We start from the raw sequence: 22082 nt of genomic DNA on the forward strand, positions 1-22082 counted from the left end.
TGTTGGTCAATCGATTCCAAAAGATCCGTTGTCCCCGGATCTTTTCATTATCCCTTTGTAATGGCTTCTTTTTTGACACGATTGTCCCACTAGTTTGCGCCACTTCAAAATGCACGTCAATCATCTGTGCGCCATCATTGACATAAGCGGCAGCCTGGCTTGGGGACTTTTTAAAAAATAAATTGATAGAAGATGCAATTCAGTGGTTTTACAACTACTTGCAACCAGTGAGGCAGTAGTTGCAAAATTAATTAATCGAATCTTCTATCAATTTTATTTTTAAAAACAAACAAACAAACAAACAATCATCCATCGGTCACCCCAGAAGCACAAAGGCAGCACTGGGGGGGATTGTAGATCTCCCAAAAACTGAGGAGGGATGGAAAGTACCCCTCTGCCATTAGTCCCTCCCTTCCAGAATGATGCGATTCAGATCCATCGTTCCCATTTGTTGAACACGCTTCGGAATCGATTCTTTTCAAAAGAACCGCAAGGAAACTAGTGCCTGGAAAACTGGGGGTTTTGCATTTGCCTTGCTTTATCAAAGTAGAATCAGAACCAGTTTCAAATGGGAATGACGGTCATATAAACCAATCAGCAATTCTCTTTAAATCATAGTGGGAATGAGCCCTTGGAGAACCAAAGTTTGGGAACATGCAATAATACACAGCTCAAGTACTCCCGAAAGATGTTCACATCCAACTTGTGTGCAAAGACTTCCAAAGATGGTGAGTTCACCACCCTCAAAAGCAATCTATTCCACTGCAGAACAGCTCTTGAGTTAGGAAGATTTAGGTGGACTCTCTTCTCTCCCAATGTGAATCCATTGGTTGATGTAATAGTCTCCAGAGTAGCAGAAAGCAAGCTTGTTCCATACTCAATATGGCATCCCTTCAGATATTTAAAGATGGCTACCATGTCACCTCTCAGTCTTCTTTAACCTAAATCTGCCCAGCTTGCCCCCTCAGTCATTTTCATAGAGCTTCATTTCTAGATCTACAGTGCCTGGTAGTTGTTGGCGGTCTCATGTCCAAGTATTCATTAGGGCTGACCTTGCTTACCTCCCAAGATCAGAGCGGAGCAGGGGCCTTTGGGATATTTCAGGCCCTGTTCTCTACATACACCTTGTATTTCTGAGCAAAGGAAACATAGCCACTGAACATGAGTCAACGGTGTGATGCGGCAGCTAAAACAGCCAATGCTATTCTGCACTGCATCAATAGAAGTATAGTGTCTAGATCAAAGGAAGTAATAGTGCCACTCTATTCTGCTTTGGCCAGACCTCACCTGGAATTCTGGGCACCACAATTCCAAAAGGACATTGAGAAGCTGGAGTGTGTCTAAAGGAGAGTCACCAAAAAGGTGAAGGGCCTGGAAACTATGCCTTATGAGGAAAGACTTAGGAAGCTCCATATGCTTAGCCTGGAGAAGAGAAGGTTAAGAGGTGATATGATAGCCCTGTTTAAGTATTTGAAGGGAGGTCATATTGAGGAGGGAGCAAGCTTGTTTTCTGCAGCTCCAGAGAATAGGACCCAATGGAGCAATGGATGCAAATTAGAGGAAAAGAGATTCCACCTCAACATTAGGAGGAACTTCCTGACAGTAAGAGGTGTTTGACAGTGGAAGATGTTGTCTCCAAGTGTGTTGGAATCTCTTTCTTTGAAGGCTGTTTTTCCCAGGGAGTGCTTGGATGGGTCTTCCTGCATGGCAGAAGGGAGTTGGAATGGATGACCCTTGAGGTCTCTTCCAGATCTATGACTCTATGATTCGATACCATTTTGTGTGTGTGCCTGTGCCTTCAAGTTGCCAGTTGTTCCATGGCCACCTCATGAATTTTAAGTTTTCTTAGATGAGGAATCCTTAGACGAGGTGGTTTTGCCAGTTCATTCCTCTAGAATAGAGCCTACAGCACCTGGGACTTGTTGGTGGTATCCCATCCAAGTACTAACCGGGGCTGGCCTTGCTTAGCTTCCAAGATCAAAGGTCAGAGGTTAAAAAATGTTTTACCGTTGTTGGAGGAAGATGCCTCAAATAGTAAAGTAGAAACCTCAGATAGTAACCTTACATCATTAACATCGCTAACATCATTTCTCCTGTATGGTTTTTAACACCTCGCCTGATGAAGAAGCCAGTGGAGCTTTGAAAGCTTGCAACATGTATATTATATATTTTGGTTGACTCAATAAAGGTATCACTGTTTGATGGATTTTGGATGTTATGGGATTTGCTATATGGCCAACACGCTTGCCCATAGAGAGAAGGAGGAAGAGTTAAGCCAAGGCCACCAACTTCAGGATACTTTAAGAATGAGAATGCAGAGACATCACCATGTTAGTCTGGAAAATATCAGTGTGCAAAGGGATCATGTAGTGCCTTAGACTCAAGTTCATGCTCAAAGTTCATGCTTACTACACTGTCTGAAGTTCATGTGCTAAAGTTCATGCTTGCTAAAGTTCATGCTTACTACAACGTCTTTTGCTGAGTTAATCTCAAAGATGCTACAAGATCCCTTTGCATACTGATTTTTACGAGTGAGAGTAACTGAACCTAATATATTCTCTTCTTGGTCTTTCTTCCCTAATATTTCAGCTGTGGTGTTGTCTGTGAGCCCTTCTTCTAATATCAAGGAAGGTGAAAGTGTCACATTGACCTGCGATGTCCCTGGGGCCGACAAGCAAGAGATCCACTACAGTTGGTACAAGAACAATCTCTGGATCAAGGCAGGCACAGCTCAGAGCCTCTTCTTCCAAGAGGCTGCGGTCGAAGACACCGGCTATTACTCCTGCAAAGTGCAGAATGACAAAGGGAGCGAGACGTCCCAAGCTGTCGGACTCAATGTCCTCTGTGAGTTCTCAGAGGAACCCCTTTCCATGTGTTCTTGTACTTGGTGTGTGCCTTCAAGTCCTCCCTGACCTATGGCAACCCTATCATGAGACTTTCTTAGCAAGGTTTACCGTATATACTTGACTATAAGTCGACCTCATATGTAAGTCAAGGGCAGGTTTTGAGGCTGAAATTATGGATTTTGATATGACCTGTGGATAAGTCGAGGGTAAAACTTAGGAGACATATAGCAAAGGATCTAAAGGATGAAGCAAAGCAAAGCAATGTCAAAGAACTTACAAAATTCCAGATGCAATCCTTTCCCACACAATCCAGACTTTCTCCCTTTGTGATAGTCAGTAGTAGTTCTGGGAAAACAACATTTCCTAGAATTGTTGGGATCAGTGTGAAAGGGCTTGATTTGGCTTTCAGTTGAGCTGAGAATCAATGGAGCTCTTTCCAATATATATTATTTTTGGAAGGAAGGGGACTGTTGTTTTTTTCCCTCTGAGCCAGTTATAAACTACACTTCACCCATCCACAATTCAGTCCAAAAATCTGTGTTGGATTTTAGAAACTATTAAAATGGAGAAGCCCACTATGTATATGGCATAAATTGTTTTAGAAAACATAACAGTTGGCGTTGAAATGCTACAGTTAATGAAGGGGCGGCTGTTTTAAATTACGTCAATCTGGGATCTACAAGGAGGAATGAGACCAAGAATTTGTTAACTTTGCTTTGAAGGGAAAAATAAATACAACAGGCTGGGTCTGAGCGCTTTGTGAAAGTATCAAGGCACGCACAATCGGAGAGGGCTTAGACACAAAGTTCACATCGATGCATCCCAGCTGCCTGTAATGTGCTGTCCCACCCAGCCTTGGCATGTATGATGGGAGTTGTAGTCCCACGCAGGTTGGCAGGTTGGCTTATATTTGTTTTCCACTCTCCCACCTCTATAAAATCCCTTCCAGAGGGATTGGACTTCAATTCCCATCACCCCACAACCAGCTCCCTTCATAGGTGTTGGACTACAACTCTCATCACTCCATAGCCAGCATAGCTCTCACCATCATCACTCCCACGATAGCAAAAATGTCCATCAGTATGCATCCAAATGTAATGCAGTCCCTGGACTATAACTCCCATCACCCCAGCCAGCTTGGAGGTGTTGGACTACCAATCCCATCACCCTACAACCAGCATAGCTCCCATCATCATAGTTCCCATCATAACTAGTCTTCATGCCACAGCCAGCTCCAATGCAACCCCTTTCAGATGTGTTAGACTACAATTCCCATCAACCCATGTCCAGGGTATGCATGCAACTGTAGTTAGTAGATTTGAATTGGAATTTTACTTATGGTCAGGAGTTGAAAAGCATAGTGCTGAAATGTATTAAGAGCAAAGGTTGTTATTTTAGGTCATGTCGAATTCTTGGCTTTGGGATGCAATGGCCCTGAATTGGTTCCTGCTTTAAGCTATTATTCAAAACAAAAGGATGTAATACAGGACAGTTGGAGACAGTGAAGGAAAAAGATATAGATCATATTTTGATTGATGGGTACCCCACAAGGGATAGAGAAGTACTTTAGGTGTAATATTAGAGTATCCAGGGAATATACAGGGGTGTAAATGTTTGATTCAAGGGTAACCAATGAAATGTAATTTGTAGTTTACTTTGTTCAAAGTACCATAAAAGCTTGGTTCATTTTGGAATCAGGGTCCCAGTAACTTGGATGTATTTCCTCTGGGAGCGCTGCAACAAAATAGACTATGTTTTCCTTTCCAATCGGCTCTGGGTCTCCCTGCTAATTCTGATCAAAATTCTGGTTTTAAATTACTCTGTAACACAGTGATCTCCTTCGTCTTCTTCAGATCCTCCAAGGACTCCTTCGCTCGCCTTGTTCCAGGAGACCCAGGAAGGACAGTCAGCCATCGTTCACTGCACAGTGGACAGCAACCCTCCATCCACCTTGAGCCTTTACCGGGACAAGCGTCTGCTGGCCACCACCAACTCACACTCGGCACCAAGCCAGCGGATCACCATCACCACCATCCACAACTCCTTGAAGCTGGAGATCTGGAAGGTGGTTCCAGAGGATGAGGGGAATTACAAGTGTGTGGCCACAAACCCATATGGAAGTACCAGCGTTACACACTTCTTTGGCACCCAGAGTAAGTTATGCCTTCAAAGTCTTCAGGTGGGAGATGAAGGTGCAAACTCTCTGGGTGTTTTTTGGGTGGAAGGAAGCACCTGTGTGCAAATTTGCAGCTCAACTACTAGAGCACCAGCTTGCTCCAGTTTGCAAGGATGAGGTGATTAGTTGCTGCAACTCCAGGAGGCTTATGCATTTGCTTAGTTATACTTTTACAATTAAAAATTAAACAGATTAGCAATAGCAATAGCATTTACATTTCTATATCGCTTAATAGTGAACGCAGCACACTCACATCTTCTTTTTCAACGAATGCAAGCTGCAGGATGTCATTCCTAAAGGCTTGCATGTGAAGAACCCTCTACAGACTGAGCTGCAACTTCATTTCCATGCACAAAAGATTTGTAATTTGAATTGACATCCTCACAAACCAATGGCATATATATGTCTGTGCCTGGTTTCCACGCCACCAAATGCATCCGAGGAAGTGGACTGAAGTCTACAAAAGCTCATGCTGCCAATTTCTTTCTTTCAGTTCGTCTCAAAGGTGCTATAATCATAGAATCATAGAGTTGGAAGAGACCGCAAGGGCCATCCAGTCCAACCCCCTGCCATGCAGGAAATCTTTCCACCTACAGCTTTACAATGTGTAAGCCAATTGCCCCAACAATTTTTTACCAACCTACAAAACGATGGAAGCCTGAGTAAACCCTGGAGCCCTGGGATCGAACTCAGAACCTTGTGGCTGCAGGGCCAGCATTTAGCCATTGCACCATCAGGGCTCCTAATTAGATTAGAACAACATCAGACAATTTGAGAAGTTAAGACAACATTGTTTAAAGTTTTAATTGTTTAATTTTAAAACATCTGTACATGCAGATTTGGATTAAATCAATTAGGCCACAAAGGTTTTAGCAAAATTCCTCCAAGGGGATACACTCTGCAACCAGGGTTCCATAACAGAGATGGCCATCTCCCTCTTCCTGGCACAGTGTATCTCCCTAAAGGTAGGATGCTAATTCATCAATATTCTTTGCTTTCCTTCCTTGGTGTCCTCCTCTTCCAGCGGCCAGAGTGGTGGCCCAACCATCCAAGGAACTCCCCGAAGGCACGCAAGTCACCCTGACCTGCGTGGCCACCTTGGAATCTGGAGAGGAGACCATATACACATGGTACAAGAACGGCAAGTGGCTGCAGGAGGGCAAGGAGAACTCCCTTGTCTTCCCAAAGGTGGCCAATGGAGATGCCGGCGTTTTCCACTGTGTGGCCCAGAACAAGATAGGCATCAACACATCCCCACCCATCACTCTGCGTGTCTTGTGTGAGTGGTTTTTTATTTAACTTAAAATATATATAATCATGGACTGATGCCCATGAGAGCCTTCAGAGGAAACTCTGCCTCCTTTCCGCATTCATGTTATGGAGAGTGGTGTTCACTAGGCACCCTTGTGTGACTTGTATCTGGGGCGACAAAGCATCTCCTAACTCCCAATGCTTGGTCCAACCCACAGATGCTCCACGCCAGCCTGTGATGCGCTCCTTCCTGGAGACCCAAGGAGGTCATCTCGGGATCATCCAGTGCACAGTGGACAGTGACCCACCCTCGGAGGTGGCTTTATACAAGGGAGATGTGCTCATCGGCTCCACCAACATCACCTGCTCAGGAGATGACCCCAGGGTGAGCCTGACTTCCTCTTACAATGCGCTGAAGGTGAGCATCAAGGACATGGGTCTGGAGGACGAAGGGACGTACGTGTGCTCTGCTCAGAACCGCTATGGAGACGCAACCACCTCCAAAGACTTTGTTGTTGAAAGTAAGTACATCACAGAACACATCCCTTTATGGGTGACGTCTCAGAGGTTGGTTGTCTGGTCAATCTACTCTGGGTTCTAGCATCTTGAAATGCTTCTTTAAAATGATGACTAAAATCCAGAGCTGATTTTATTTATTTATTTATTTATTTATGAGTGGATTTCATTAGCATTTTGCTGGCTCTTGATTTTGCTGTTTTTCAGGACTGGGAGCCAAACTTTATTCATTTTGAGGGTTTTTTCTTTCCTGATGAAATTGTCCAGGTGTTTATGGATTTCAGTGGCTTCCCTGGACATTCGGACCTGATCTTTGTTGGTGTGGTCCAGAATTTCAGTGTTTTCAAACAGCATTATATGCACAATATGGTTTATAACGTGTTCGGCAAACTAATTTATTTACTGTTTATAAAGTGGTGTCTGGTGGCTCTTAGAGGTTGGTGGTGTGGTGAATCTGTAGGGTATTTTAAGTTTCCCAAGGCTTCAGTCTTTGGTAAAGAAACAAAAACATATTTAAATGTCAAAAATATCAAAGCCAAGCCTGTTAGGATCTAGCTTTAAATCAGCAGAGTCGCCAAAATGTGCCTTTGTCTAACTATGGGCCTGAACAGACAGACCAAAATAAAGCTGCTTTGGGTCACTTTGGAGGTATGCTGTTTAAATGACGCATGCGTCCTAAGAGGCTGGAAACTGTGTCAAAGCCATGCTCCAGTCCTAAGGACCGGAGCACAGCTATGGCGCAGCTTCTGGCCTCTTAAGATGTGTCTGTCATTTAAACAGCATACTTCTAAAGTGATCCGAAGCAGCTTTATTTCGACCTGTCTGTATGGGCCCTATGCTTCCCTAAGAACTGAAACTGACTCCAAAAACAACACAAGGAGCTTGTAGTTCAGAACAAAAGTTTACTAATGGCTTTAATCTCTATTTACATAAAAGCTATATCCTAATCTAGCTAGTGATGATGATGATGGTGATGTTGTTTCCAAATTCTGAGTGGGGGGAAGCATGGCTGCTTTCTCAGAAAAGAGTCATCCCTTCTGTGAACAGCTCTTGGTCAATACTTCTCTGCTGCTTGGCCATCTTTCCACTTCTTCTCTGACCGACTTTTTTGTCTTTCTTCCCATCCAACTGTCTTGTAGCTGCAAGGATTATTGCCATGCCATCATCAGAGATGCAGGAAGGGGAATCCGTCCATCTCTCTTGTGCCCTGAGGACCAGCAATTCTTCCACTTCAACCAACTACACCTGGTACAAGGATGGTCTCCCACTTTTGGAGGCCCTCAGGGATTCATTGGAATTCCAGCATGTGGCAAGAAAGGATGCTGGGACATATCACTGCCGAGTGGAAACTCCAACAACCAGCAAAAACTCTGACCCCATCGTCCTGTCTGTGCTCTGTAAGAGTGCTGCCTTTCCGGTTGCTTTTTTTAAAAATGCTGCAAAATTAGACTTGACGTATTGCTAAATGTTTATATAATTTTGCAAATGTGCTTGTTATAGTGCCCAGCGTTTCTCAGAACAACATGTCGGACTTCAAAACCCCATTATCCCCAGACAGCTTTATATGCAACATGGCTAGCTAGTCATGTGTCCAGCATTTCCAGAGGAAGACAGGGCTAGATTGGGAGAAAAATATGGGATACAAGATTCCAGCTCTACACTCAGGAATAAAAGGAGTAATTGGGGCAACCATTAGTCCTAGGCCAAATAAGTATTTCTTATTTATTTACTAGCTGTAATACTCAGTATTGCTTTGGAGAATCATTAACTATTGTTAATGGTTGTTTGGCTGTAAATGTCCCAGAGCATTCAGATATTCCTTTGCATTGAGCATCAGACTCAACTGCCCTTGAAAGACCATGTTCTGCTTCCAAAATATTCCTTTCTTTGAATATCACTTGCATTTGTAAGAGCTCATCTCCCCTGATTCACCTTCAAGCAGCTATCTCTTTCAGACCGACTTTACAACACTCTTAACATTAATTTTTAAAAAGCTCTTGTAGATATGGAGCTAAGAATTGCTCTGCTTGAGGATGGCATTTTGTCTTGTATAATTTTAATGCATACTCTGGGAGAGGGAGGGAAATAAAAACCAATCACATTGGAAAAAATTAATGCATTTTGCTGCCACCGTCCAAGAAAAGTCCGGCAAAATTGTAGAAAATGTAAATGTTTCAACTCAGCTCATTGGTCTAATGGGCACTCCAGGAATAATGCAGTTTGACAGTACTTTAACTGCCATGGCTCCAAGCTAAGGAGTTCTCAGATTTGTAGTTTTGTGAGATATTTAGCCTTCTCCGTCAGAGAGTTCTGAGCTACTAGCCACCACTGGTTGAGCATAGCGCTAGAGCATGCATGTGTGTTCTCTTTTTCAGACCCTCCTGGGAATCCTCAGATGGTCATTTTCATGGAGACTGAGAGGGGAAGGGTAGCCATTTTCCAGATTTCAGTGGACAGCAAACCCCCAGCACAGTTTGTTCTGTATAAAGGAGACAAAGTTGTGGCTTCTAGCAGTTTGAAGACAAGCAGCACTGAGGACCGGATCAGTATCACATTAAGCCAGAATGCCATGCGGGTGGAGATGAGAGGCGTTGTGCCAGAGGATGAGGGCAGCTACAACATCACAGCAACCAATGCATACGGTTCCTCCTCCCGATTGCTCTACTTCCATGTGCAAAGTGAGTCCCACCAAAGCTGGTTGCAACCATTGTTATTAACAATCAAATAAGTGGGACCCACATCAATGGGCTAGTCAATCCACTCTGGTTTTTAGCTTGAACTTTAAAGGAGCGATCCAAGACGCTGAAACTCATGCAGAATTGGGTTTCTACAGTTTGAGTTAGCTCCTGTAATGTTCAGACTAAAGCCCAGAGCAGATTCACTACCCTACTGATATGGGATCTGCCAGTTGCTTCTGTGAAAACTTCCACTGTAGACTGACAATCCATGGTTGTTCTGTTTAACTCCCATTTCTCTGTGGCTTTTCTCTGGGATCCAGCGGCCCGGGTTCTAGTCACGCCGTCCCCAGAAGTGCTGGAAGGGGATACAGTTAGCCTCACCTGTGATGTGATGGGAAATGTTCCCGATGACTCAACCTTCTCCTGGTACAAAAACAGCAAGCGTGTTCAGGGGAGCCACAGTGGTGGCACGCTCAGCTTCCAGCACATAACCAGCGAAGAAGCCGGGTCCTACTTCTGCAAGGTTTACACGCCAGATGAAACCGGGATCAGTATCTCCCCATCAGTCAGCATAACCGTCTTTTGTAAGTAGCATTTTTATGGCAATATCATCTCATCTCCTTGAGTGTTGTGCATAGTTCTCATTCTGGCTGGAACCAAAGCTTGGAAAATTTACTTTTACAGGCCAAGTCTCCCTTATCAGGAATTCCAAAATCTGAAATATTCCCAAAACCAAAATGAACTGACAAGGCCTACTTGCATCCCAGTAAAATACTGGTTGAGTCTTCTTTATCTGAAATACAAAGTACTCTCAAATTCAAAGTGGTCCACAGAGGTGGCTGAGATAGGGATACCTTTGCTTTCTGGTGGTTCAATGTACACAAATCTGTTTTATGCACACAGTTATTTAAAATGTTGTATAAAAATTACCTTCTGGCTACATGTATAAGGTATACATGAAACAAAAATAAATGTGTTTAGATCAGGATCCCATCTCCAAGATATATCTCTGTATGTGCAAATACAGGTATTCCAAAATCAACCCCAAATCCAAAATAATAATAATATAATAATATAATTTATTTGTATCCCGCCCAATCATGAGGAATCCGGGCAGCAAACAGCAGTGGGGAAATACAATATAAAAATTACAATAAGATACAAATACAATTACAAAAGCAATCAAGCAAATTTAACAAATACAATAACAATTTAACAAATACAATAGCAATCAAACAAAGAAAATAAAAACATTACAATCTAATAAAATTCATAATTAACTCCTTCCCCAGTCCCTCAACACAGGTTCAAATCCCAACAAAATACATAATAACTATAACAACAGCAAAGTTAAAGCAAAATACATAACAATTAATAGAGTAAAAACAAGTGAAAATAAAAAATAAACAAAATTTTAAAAAATGGTCCCAAGCATTTTGGACAAGGGAGACTCAACCTGTATTAGGACGAGAGCTTTCTTAATGGTCCATGAATCCCCTTCCAAGTCTAGGATTCTATATGAATCCTCCAGCCATCATGGATCAACTGGAGCTACCTTTTCTCCAAACCTGCTTTGCATGCAAAAAGGTTTAGCTTTTCTCCTTGGAGAGGTGAGATAGCAGGCAACTAAAGGGGGGGGGGGGCTTTTGGAAAATGGAGTGAGTTTGTTCTCTGCTGCCTCAGAGACTAGAATGCGAAATTGAAGCAAAATTTGTAAATGTGGATATTAATGTGTTGTAAGCTGCTTTGATTGTCTTGTCACAGAAAAGCGGGATATAAATAAAAGTTTTATTTATTTATTATTTATGTTGTTTGCACCCATTGCTCCGTGCCCTATTCTCTGGAGCAGTAGAAAGCAAGCTTGCTCCATCCTCAACACAACACCCCTTCAAATACTTAAACAGGGCTCACATGTCACCTCTTAACCATCTCTTCTCCAGGATAAATCTACCCAGCTCCCTGAGATGCTCCTCATAGGGCTTGGTGGTTTCCAGACCTTTCACCAGTTTGGTCACCCTCTTCTGGACATGGTCTAATTTGTCCACATCCATTTTGAATTGTGGTGCCCAAAACTGGTCACAGTACTGAGGTCACCTTGAAGGCACATAACAACAGCAAGAGCATCTCTCATATTAGGGGAAAGGTGGAATCTTTCTTTCTCAATCTCATCCACAGACCCACCCAGGAAACCTCTGATAACCTCCTTTCTTCGGACCGAGGGCAGCCCAGTGGCGGTTTTGCAGTGCACAGCTGAAAGTGAACCTCAAGCCCATCTAGAAATCTCCAAGGGGAAGGAGGTCCTGGCTTCCAGCATCAGCTCCCATCCCAAACACAACCCACCACGAATCAAGACTTCTGCAACATACAACAGCCTGAGAATGGAGATCTGGGACGTGGTGATGGAAGATGAAGGAGACTATGTCTGCTCAGCCAGCAACATGTACGGCAATGGGAGCTCCAAGGTCAAGTTCACTGCAAATGGTAAGTGTCAGAGAGGCAGTGAAATGCCCAGCAGCTTCTGCCGGGAGAAAGACTGCTCCACGCACTGTACCAGAAACATTTCCTTTGCTACAGTCCTTGCCAACCTCTCCACTGATACAGGAACCACCAGTTCTCACTGCTGAAGAGCCATCCCTTTTGGATTGCACTCTTAAACCTTGATTCTTCTCTAGGCAACCCCTAACCGCCTCACTCTAAACCTTCACGTTTGTTTGGCCTATCCAGAAACACTGCAAAAATGCTCTCCTTTCTAGATGTGCCCACAGCAAACCACTTTTTTTTGCCTTATATGCAGCTGCAAGGATTTGGATCACACCTCCGGATGTCCTGGAAGGGAACTCAGTGAACTTGACCTGTGCGGTTGACAGTGACACAGCTAGCGAATTGCATTATACCTGGTATAAGCACAACCAGTGGTGGGCAGAGGGCCCATCCAAGATACTGGTGCTTCCCCATGCCTCCGTCGCTGATGCTGGAACCTACTACTGCACTGTTAAGGCTCAGGAAAGGATTCGGAACTCCTCCTTGGGCATCCTGAATGTCCTCTGTAGGTACCAAGAAGGGGTGAGATTTGGAACTGCTGCTCACTTTCATGGCCCAAGGAATGAGAGGTTGGGGATGAACTCCCCCCAGATTTAATTTCCTTTGGAGGAGAGCCATGTGACCTTTTGGTGATGATTCTGTGGTGAAGTGTCTGAGATCTTAACACTGAAGGGCAATGAGGATGATAAGAGGTACGAAGGTTGAAGGAGCTAGGCATGTTCAGGCTAGTGAAGATAAAACTGAGAGGTGATTGTCCTCTTTAAATATCTCAAGGGCTGCTACAGAGAACCAAATCTAGTGGTCTGAAGTTATGGGAGAGTAGATTTCATAGAGTAGATTTCACCACACTGGTGAAAAGGGAACAGAACCACATAGTTAAAAGTTAGCAATAAGGACGTAACCGCTGGGTCAAATTAGATAGCAGTTAAGGGGAGGAAGTTAGCAAGTGAAGAAGGAAAGAGTAAATAGACAACGGGAGCAAGATTGTAGAAGATGATGGAAGATCAAGTAGATAAGAGGGACATTAATAAGGAGAACACCAGTGAGAGCAAGTAGATGGAGAAGATAGAGGGGAACCCAGGAAGATTTAACCGCTATAAGTAGGGGGTGGGTGAGAGGGAGTCTTATAGAACAACCGTTCATTGTATGTGAAGTCTGTACATATTTTATGTTTGGTGTGTCTCAATAAATTTTTTTTTTTTTTTAAAAAGTTAGCAATAAGGACAATCTGTTTGTAATGTTTATCTTGTTGTGAAGGTAGTTCTTCAGTGGGTCATTTGTTCTGATGTCAAAATTTAATGTCATTGGCCCCTGATGCTCATAAAGAAGCAAGTAACTAAATCAATAGTTAATTTTAACATGCTACCTTCAGGTCCTGGCTATGTCATCTATGGAATCAAGACAAGTGAAATGAGAAAAAAGCACTGGTTAGAAAAGTTATTTTTGACCACAACTCTAAGAATCTCTGGTGGTGGTGGATTAGTGGATTTGTAGTCAGAAATGTAACTTTTGTAAGGTCCACCCCACACCTGCTAGTGCTTCTCAAGTCCCAACAGTCATGATCTTCATGATGTCCTCCATATGTGTATCGAGAGAAAATCATGTTCCGTGACTTTTCTGCTGTGAAGCTCCAGCTCAAGGGATCTATTGATTTCTCCCCCTGCCTTTCTCCCTCTTTTTCTGGAAGATCCACCCAGGAATGCTTTGGTGAAGTCATTCTTGGAGACCCAGAAAGGGAAGTTGGCCGTCATTGTGTGCACCGTTGAGAGCAACCCCATCTCCATGCTGTCTCTCCGTCGAGCCAACCAAGTTCTGGCAGCCAGTTCCTCCCAAGTGAACAGAGCGCTGGACCATAAGCTGAAGGCAGCTTCCTCTCCAAACTCCTTGAGGCTGGAGATCAAAGATGTCAGCCCAGATGATGAAGGGACATACGAGTGTCTGGCGAGTAACGGAATCGGCCAGACAAGCACCTCCTTAGACTTCACGGTGGAGAGTGAGTAACCATGTTTAAACCATTCTTATCCCAGATCAGAACTTATCACTTTCCACAATGATAACAGTGGTGGCGGTCGCAGTGGTGGTGATGATTCAGACTAATGACCGATTAGAATAAAATCTGCCAGACATAATTGTGGTAGAGAAGCTTGGGTCCAGGGGGTTTGAAGTGTCACACACACACACACACACATTGACCTTCTCTCACACCAGAAGATACAGAAACCTTAGTAATGTTTTTTGTACTCATCTCACTCATAAATCATCATTCCTGTATATCCCTGGATGTAATGGCAATAGTTGTGACAGAAACAACTCCTAAACAACTGTTTGTCCTCCTAACTCCCAAAGCTGGAGTCTCCTGCCTTAGGAGTGGAGTGTAGGAGGAATCCAGGGATTCTTCATCCTCTTAGCTCCCAAAGCAGGAGGCTGTTGTGTCAAAGAGAGACATCAGCCTCCTGCTACAGGAGTCAGGAGGAGGAGGATTCCCTGGATTCCTCCTTCATCCCACTCCCACAGGAGAAGGATGCTCTTTCCTGATGACATGACCACCTCCTGTTTTGGGAGTTAGGAAGGGGGAAGATTCCCTGGTTTCCTCCTTCACCCCATTCCTGAAGCAAGAGGCTCTTGTATCAATGAGAGCCAGCAGCCTCCTCCTATGGTTGCTCACTCCCCAGTTCTCCTGACTTCTTCTTCTCTCTCTCTCTCTCTCCCTCTCACATGTTTGGGGCTAGGCCATACCAGGAGAATGGAGGAACTCAGAAAGTCCAGAGGGAGTTTGAAGCTCACTTTCTGGCCATGCTTTCTCTTCTGCTGAGCTTCCCTTTTCTTAAAGAGATGCAAACACTACATCCCATTTCTGCCAAAAGGCAGGAGGATGTCATGTCATTGGGAAACTTGGGTGATGGCCATGGAGTCACCCCACTTATGGTGTCACCCAGGGCAGTCTACACTCCCTGTATCCTCCTAATGACGCCTCTGCTCAGCTCAACAGTTCCTTAGCCAAACTTTCCTTCTTTAGCTTTCACCCATTTCAGCCCTGTTCTTGTCTCTCTTTGCAGCCACCCGGGTTGTGATCCAGCCCATCTCAGATGTGCGTGAGGGAGAGCATGTCTCCCTCACCTGTGAAGACACTGCATCCATGTCCAATTCTCTTTACACTTGGTACAAGAATGCAAAGTGGTTGATCGAGGATTCAGCTCCTTCTCTTCAGTTCCATGCTGTGTCCGCCAGCGATATGGGCACATACTCCTGCCAAGTTCGTAGTGAGAGGGGAATCCGGACTTCTCCCCCTGCTGCCTTGCATGTGCTCTGTAAGTACCTTTGCGCTTATGGACAGAATAGCCTCTTGGGTATGGTTTGTGAACAGTGGAAACATGGTGTGGGGCAAGGTGCAGATCGGCCTGCATTTTGGAATTGGTTGGAAGGAGGTGTGGGACTTTATTACCAATGAAAATTTGGCAGTGGGAAAGCTCCTGGAAACAGGAGGAATTGCCATAGAACTGAGAGTGGCTTTGCCATCCCTGAAAAGAAACTGAGGACAAGTTCTCATAAAACTGAGAACGGATTCTTGTAAAATCAAGTGGGGAATAGCTGACCCCTCCCCTCAAATCCATAATTTGTTTTATGGGTGAAGTCGAAGGCTTTCATAGTTGGCTTTTTTGGGCTATGTGGCATGTTCTAGAAGAGTTTATTCCTGACGTTCTGCCTGCATCTGTGGCTGGCATCTTCAGATAATGCATTCTCTAAAGATGCCAGCCACAGATGCTGGCAAAACATCAGGAATAAACTCTTCTAGAACATGCCACATAGTCTGAAAAAGCCACAAAAAACCCTATGTTTTAAGAATATTTATGGATTCTTATAAAAAATGAGAGTTGATTCACTGCATTTGGGAGCATGGAAACCAGAAGGTGATTCTCATAAAACTGTGAATAGATCTGCTATCCCAAGCAAAAAATGCAAGAGAGGACTTTGATAAAAACTGAGAGTAGATTCACTGCCCAAGAAAAAACAAGAGAGGAACTGCATAAAAACGAGAGCAGATTCACTTCCCTGCCAGTCCTCCCAGACATTGCTGTGATCCTATCATGGGCAGGAAGGTCTTCTCCTCTTCTCTCTGACCCACAGCATCCTCTTTTCTCCAACAGATGCTCCTAAGAAGCCCTCCTTGACCTCCTTCCTGGAGACTCAGTCTGGGAACCAGGCTGTCATACAATGCATGGTTGAGAGCTACCCGCCGTCCGACCTGACCTTGTATAGAGAAGACACCATTGTGGCTTCTAGCAGGACTTCTGGGGGCTTGCCAGACCAGCGGCTCAGTGTCCACTTGGCCCAGAATTCCTTGAAAGTGGAAATCCGGGAGCTACTCTTGCAGGACGAAGGGCAGTACCGCTGTTTGGCTAACAACACTTATGGGAGATCCACCGCCTCCATACACTTTGGTGTGGATAGTAAGTGCTCCTTGTTTGCGGGAGAGGAAATAAAATTATTAGAGGGAATACACATTCCAGAGCTCTGGTGCTACAACAAACTACACTTCCCAGCATTCCATAGCATTGAGCCATGGCAGTTAAAGTGGTGTCGAACTGGATTATTTCCGCAGTGCGGATGCAGCCTCAGGGTCCAGTCTGATACTGAGGAGTTTATCACATGGGGGAAATCCCATGAAAAAAATGGGACTTAAAAGCTGGAAACAACCTGCAACAACCTGGGTTGATTTTCACACATGTCGTTGTTAAAGTGGTGTTAACCTGAATGGAAAGTAGACAAAAGCCACTCCTTTTTACTTTTAGGATTTTCCAAAAGTAAAAAGGAGCGGCTTTTGTCTATCTTCTGTCTACTTTCTGTTGTCTACTTTTGTCTACTTTCTGTCTACTTTCCATTTGGGTTGACATCACTTTCACAACGATGGTGTTTGAAAATCAACCCGCTTTTGTGTTTTTTCCTCTGATTTAAGCCCCTGTTTCTGCACAGGATTTTCTCCAAGTGATAAACTCCCAAGACCATTAAGTAAGTTTTATTATTCAGTTTCAGCTGTTCTGTTTTGCTTTACCTTTTAAATCCATTTTCATTGTTCTTCCGTTTTATTGTGTTTTTTTTCTATTATGTGAATCACTCAGTTTTTTCTCTCTTTTTTCCCAGACCACTCAGGCTGCATCCACACTGCAGAAAAAAATCCAGTTTGACACCACTTTAACTGCCATGGCTCAATGCTATGGAATTCTGGGTATTGTAGTTTTGTGAGGCATATAACCTTCCCTGGATACAGTAAACTGTGGTTCCATAGCATTGGGCCATGGCAATTAAACAGGAGTCAAACTGGATTATTTCTGCAGTGCGAATGCAGCCTCAGAGACCTTTTGGCTGTCAAAATGTGTTAGTCCCATGGGGGGGGGGGGATAGGTAAATAATTTTCTCTCATGGTCTTTCCCTCCTCAGGTGCAAGGATCACAATCGATCCTGGCCTGGATATTCAGGAAGGAGCCTCGGCCAACTTGACCTGTGTGATTGCCAGCCGGGCAGCGGGTGAAATGAATTACACCTGGTACAAGAATGGCAGGCATGTCCGAGAGGGCCCTGATCCATCACTCCTCCTGGACGGCGTGTCCAGAGATGACGCTGGCTCATACCAATGCCAGGCAGAGGGCATGACGGGACGTGTGACATCCACCTTGATCAACTTGAATGTCCATTGTGAGTGCAGCTGTGATTGAGGAGACCCATTCAGTCAAAGGGATTCACATGAGTGTTGACTTGCCATTCGTAGGATCCTAAAATCATAGGAGTTTATCACATGAAGAACATCTGGAGTTTATCTTTGAATATCCCAGGAAAATTGCGTAATTACACGTAATGATTTCACACGATGCCACACAAAACCCGCCATTAAAGTGGTCACAAGGAAGCATTAACGCACATATTTTCACTTTCGGGATTTCAGCAGCAATGCATTTCCAATATCACTTTATTGTGTGATAAGCATTGGCACAATTACTCACCATTCCTGCTTCATTTGTGGGATGCTTTAAATGCACTTTAATCTCTCTTTAATGCTGAAATCAGCCCCAGTATGATAAACTCCATAAAGTTGGAAGAGACTCCTAGGGCCATCCAGTTCAATCCTCAAGGCGCTCCCAACAGATGGACATCCAGCCTCTGTTTACACATCTCCAAAGGAGGAGACTCCATCACTCTCTGAAGGAGTATCTTCCACTGTTAAATAGCCCTTCCTCTCAGGAAGTTCCTCCTAATGTTGAAGTGGAATCTCTTTTCCTGCAGCTTGCATCCATTGTTCCGGCTCCTATTTTCTGGAGCAGCAGAAAACAAGCTTGCTCCCTCCTCAATGTCAAATCCCTTCAAAGATTTCTATATGGGCATCATGTCCCCTCTTAACCTTCTCTCCCCCAGCCTAAATCTACCCAGCTTCCCCACCACTATGTTTGTATTTAAAATAAACCCAAAACACCTCCCCAAAGCTGTGCGACTGTTGATCCTTTCTCCCTCCCCATGAGCATCAGGTGTCACTGATTTCCAAGCCAAATGGTTTTCCCCTTGGAGAGTTTAAACAGGTGTGCTTACTTTTTTGGATTACAACACCCAGAGAATGCAAAGAACTATAGCCAAAAAAGTAACTCCTCTAAGCTCCACTCAAAGCTGTCCTGCACTTCTCTAAAAGGTGCAAGGCCCTGCCTCCTGCTGCTCCACTGAGTCTCTTGTAGTTTGTCCTTTCATGCATACTAACAGTGCGACTACAGAAAAAGTCTAAATCTCTAATCTTTATGCACTTTTAACAGAAAAGCTTCCATAGCACTTCCTAGTGTGCGTCTGTGTGCATGTGTGGGTTTTGCACACATACATGTTAAGGGCCTGCCTGCATATCTATTTTTTTGGAATAAATCATTTCTGAATGACAACTCTTGAGTTATGAAACCAATAACCTCTTTTAAAAATCCTTTTACAAAAGATAAGTTCATAATCTTCATGATTGCAGGGGAAGCTGAGAACCTGTGGGCATTTTCTACTAAAGCCTGTCTGTGTGTCTGCAGAAGGGTCCCAAAAAGAGAGCTTGAAAGAGTTACCTTTTGGGGCTAAACTTCTTAGAATCATCTAGAAAATGAACTTTTGTGAGCTCTGTCCCAAACCAAGTCAAACCACTTGTTCTATGGAGGGTTTCCAGAGCTTCCGCTTGTTCCTATCAGATCTTCCTCTTCTGCTTCTATTAACTCATCATCAGGATACTGCAATAATAGACCTTGAAGGACCCCCAAAGGCCATCAAATCCAACCCCCTGCCATGCAAGAATCCCCAGATAACACATTACTGAAAACAACCATCCAATTGCTGTTTCACAACATCCAGCGAAGGAGAGTCCACTTCCATTTGAGAGAGTGAATCCCCCTGTTGAACTAACCAGACCTTGGTCTAATCCAGTACACCAATCCTGGTCTTCTTATCCACCTAGATCCGCCCAAGGACCCCACCATGAGTGCCTACTTGGACAACCAAAATGGAAGAGTGGGCATCATTTCCTGCCAGGTCGATAGCCACCCACGCTCCAGGATGGCGTTATACAAAGGAGGCCAGCTGGTGGCTAGCACCAACAGCTCCAGATTGACCGCTGGTCGGCGCTTCATCGTCTTTTCATCCTACAACAGCCTGAGAGTGGAGATTCAGGACATCAAAGCAGGGGATTCGGGGCATTATGTGTGCCAGGTTGGCAACCAACTTGGTGATGCAGCCAGTGTTATTGACTTCAGGGCAGAAAGTGAGTAGAAACAGGTGGTAGCCATGGATAAAGCTTTTTCAGGAGATGGAGGTCCCTTTATAGTTGACTAAGTGGACTAAGTCTTGCACACATATGAAGTACTGTGATGAATACCATTATGTACTGTGAGCACCAAGTTTTTATATTTGGCCTCCCATTTTCTCTGGTCAGCTGGTGGAGGCTGCAAATCCATTCCAGTTTTAAGCCCAGGCTTCCAAAGAGTGTGCTCCACATCCTCCAAAGGGTTCAACACCTTAGGTAGCTTCCTTAAAATTTAGGCTAAAAACCACTGCTATGGAAGCCACCAGACCCCATGATGGCTGGGGTTGCAGGGGACTGTAGTCCAACACTCCTGTAAAGTACTGATTCGGAGAAAAGCTAACATAAGGTTTCGTGGGTTTGGTCCTAGTGTTTTCTTTTTCATAGCCCTGAAAGTAATGGTGTCTCCATCTTTGCCTACAGCACTTTCTGACCTGCGTTTGTTCAAGATCCTAGCTGGAATCTTCATTGCCTTGGTTGCTGTGGCTGTTCTTTCTGGCTTGGTGTTTGGGATGAAAAAGAACTATCCCCAGTAAGTTTCTGAGGATGATGGGTTCCCGTTCTGGCAGTGTGTTGGACTAAAGGGCTTTTGGGGTCCCTTCCAAGTCTTCTGTGACTAAACCAGTAGGCTGAGAAAGAATCTGTGCTTCTTGAAGAAGATGGATTAATTTCCCGCTTTTCGCGGGTTCTTTTTCCGCCGAGGGAAGCCGCGTGGTTTGGCGGCTGTGGCTTCCCTCCAGAGGAAAAACAGGTGCCAGCAGGCTGTCATTTTTCGGTGGTCTGTACTGCGCCTAAGATTCTAAGTCACACTCTCTCAGCCTCAGAGGAACGTAAAGGGAAACTTCCCCTGAACAAATCTGCCAGGAAAACCCCATAGCAGGTTTGCCTTAGTGTCACCATAAATTGGAAATGACATGAAAGCACCCAAGAACAATCATCCTTCAGAGGCCTGCTAAAATAGAAATGGTCTTCACCTGGGAGTGAAAGGCTAGGAAAGGAAGGCCCCCGCCTGACCTCTCCGGGGAGGGACTGTCCCCATGTTCCCAATAGTGTACTTTTCAGGGTATTGGAGAAAAGGGCCTGCCCCAATAAAACGGCTTACTGGTGGGCTGTTGCTACAGTTCTGGGGTCATTCCCAGGGACGATGTCTCACCAATCCTTCTTATATTTCCCAGGATAAGCGAAGGCTTCCAAAGATGCAAAGAGTGGAAACGCAAGAACGACGGACCAGAGGAGATGGAAACGAGGGAGGAGACAGTCCAGGTGAAATAAAACCTCCCTGCTCCAGGGAAATCGCTTTATTGCGAGAGTCCTTGCTCAGCAAGAAGCACAAACTGAATCCCTAAAAGGTTTCCTTTTGGGAAAACCATTCAGACTGATGGCAGGAGAGCATGAGCTGCATCCCCACTGTAGAAATAATGGAGTTTGATGCTGAGATATTTGGCCTTCTCTGCCAGAAGGCCTTCATTGCCAAAGAGCTTTGCCTTCATTACCCTGTTGCAACAGTTCTCTGGTGCCACAACAAACTACAAATCCCAGGATTCCATAGTACTGAGCCATTGAAGGTCAGGTTATGGGTCCTTCTAACTCAGTATTGATTATTCACTATATATTTGTTCATTTCTTTGCACTACATCCCGCTTTTCTCCCAACCTAAGACTCAGAAGGAGTCACAGCCAATTTTTTTTAAAAAACCAACAATATTGTTAATATTGTTTATACAGCGTGCCTGTGTCATACGCGGGCGCGCTTTATGCGGTTTGAGCATACGCACTCAAGCTGCAGGGTGCGCATGGAGCGGAAGGGGTGGTGCGTCCCATTCAATTGAATGGGCGCGCGCACCTGTTGTGCCCCACGCGCCACCGCGCCGCCATGCATGAGGCCCATTGTTTACAATGGGGCTTGAGCATAGGCAGAATTTGCCTTATGTGGAGGGATCCAGAACGGATCCCCGCGTAAGGCAAGGACCCACTGTATTTTTATTTCTATTCGTTTCTATCAGCCTCAGAGGAAGGCAATGGCAAACCCCTGCTGAGTAATAAACCTTGCCAAGGAAAACATACGATAGGGCTGCCACAAGTTGGAGTTAACCTCAAGCACATAATAACAGCAGCTATGGAAAGAGATGATAAATTAAATACAATTTGAGAGAACATCAATAAAAAGTACAATCCCATTAAAAAATCTCTGCCTCATCAGTGAGTACTGAATAAAAAGGACTTTAGTTGCTGTTGGAAGGGGCAACCCCTGAGAAGGCCCTGTCTTACGTACAG

At 44.4% G+C, this 22082-nt stretch overlaps 1 protein-coding gene across 1 annotated transcript in view; it reads left to right on the forward strand.

Moving 5' to 3' along the window:
- The window catches only part of LOC149313312 (sialoadhesin-like), a 29451-nt gene that overhangs the window by 4560 nt on the left and 2809 nt on the right, over positions 1–22082 (forward strand). The window contains exons 5-20 of the mRNA XM_089527274.1: positions 2590–2844; positions 4700–4999; positions 6047–6301; positions 6492–6794; positions 7929–8186; positions 9165–9467; positions 9788–10051; positions 11643–11948; positions 12262–12513; positions 13696–14001; positions 15065–15316; positions 16154–16456; positions 17445–17699; positions 19468–19770; positions 20233–20341; positions 20985–21072. Coding sequence (XP_089383400.1) covers positions 2590–2844; positions 4700–4999; positions 6047–6301; positions 6492–6794; positions 7929–8186; positions 9165–9467; positions 9788–10051; positions 11643–11948; positions 12262–12513; positions 13696–14001; positions 15065–15316; positions 16154–16456; positions 17445–17699; positions 19468–19770; positions 20233–20341; positions 20985–21072 — 4112 coding nt within the window. The remainder of the gene's footprint in view (positions 1–2589; positions 2845–4699; positions 5000–6046; positions 6302–6491; positions 6795–7928; positions 8187–9164; positions 9468–9787; positions 10052–11642; positions 11949–12261; positions 12514–13695; positions 14002–15064; positions 15317–16153; positions 16457–17444; positions 17700–19467; positions 19771–20232; positions 20342–20984; positions 21073–22082) is intronic.

This window comes from Sceloporus occidentalis, unplaced genomic scaffold (assembly GCF_023333645.1).
Source record: "Sceloporus occidentalis isolate IW3139 unplaced genomic scaffold, rSceOcc1.0.p SCAF_5, whole genome shotgun sequence".
Lineage (NCBI taxonomy): Eukaryota > Metazoa > Chordata > Lepidosauria > Squamata > Phrynosomatidae > Sceloporus > Sceloporus occidentalis.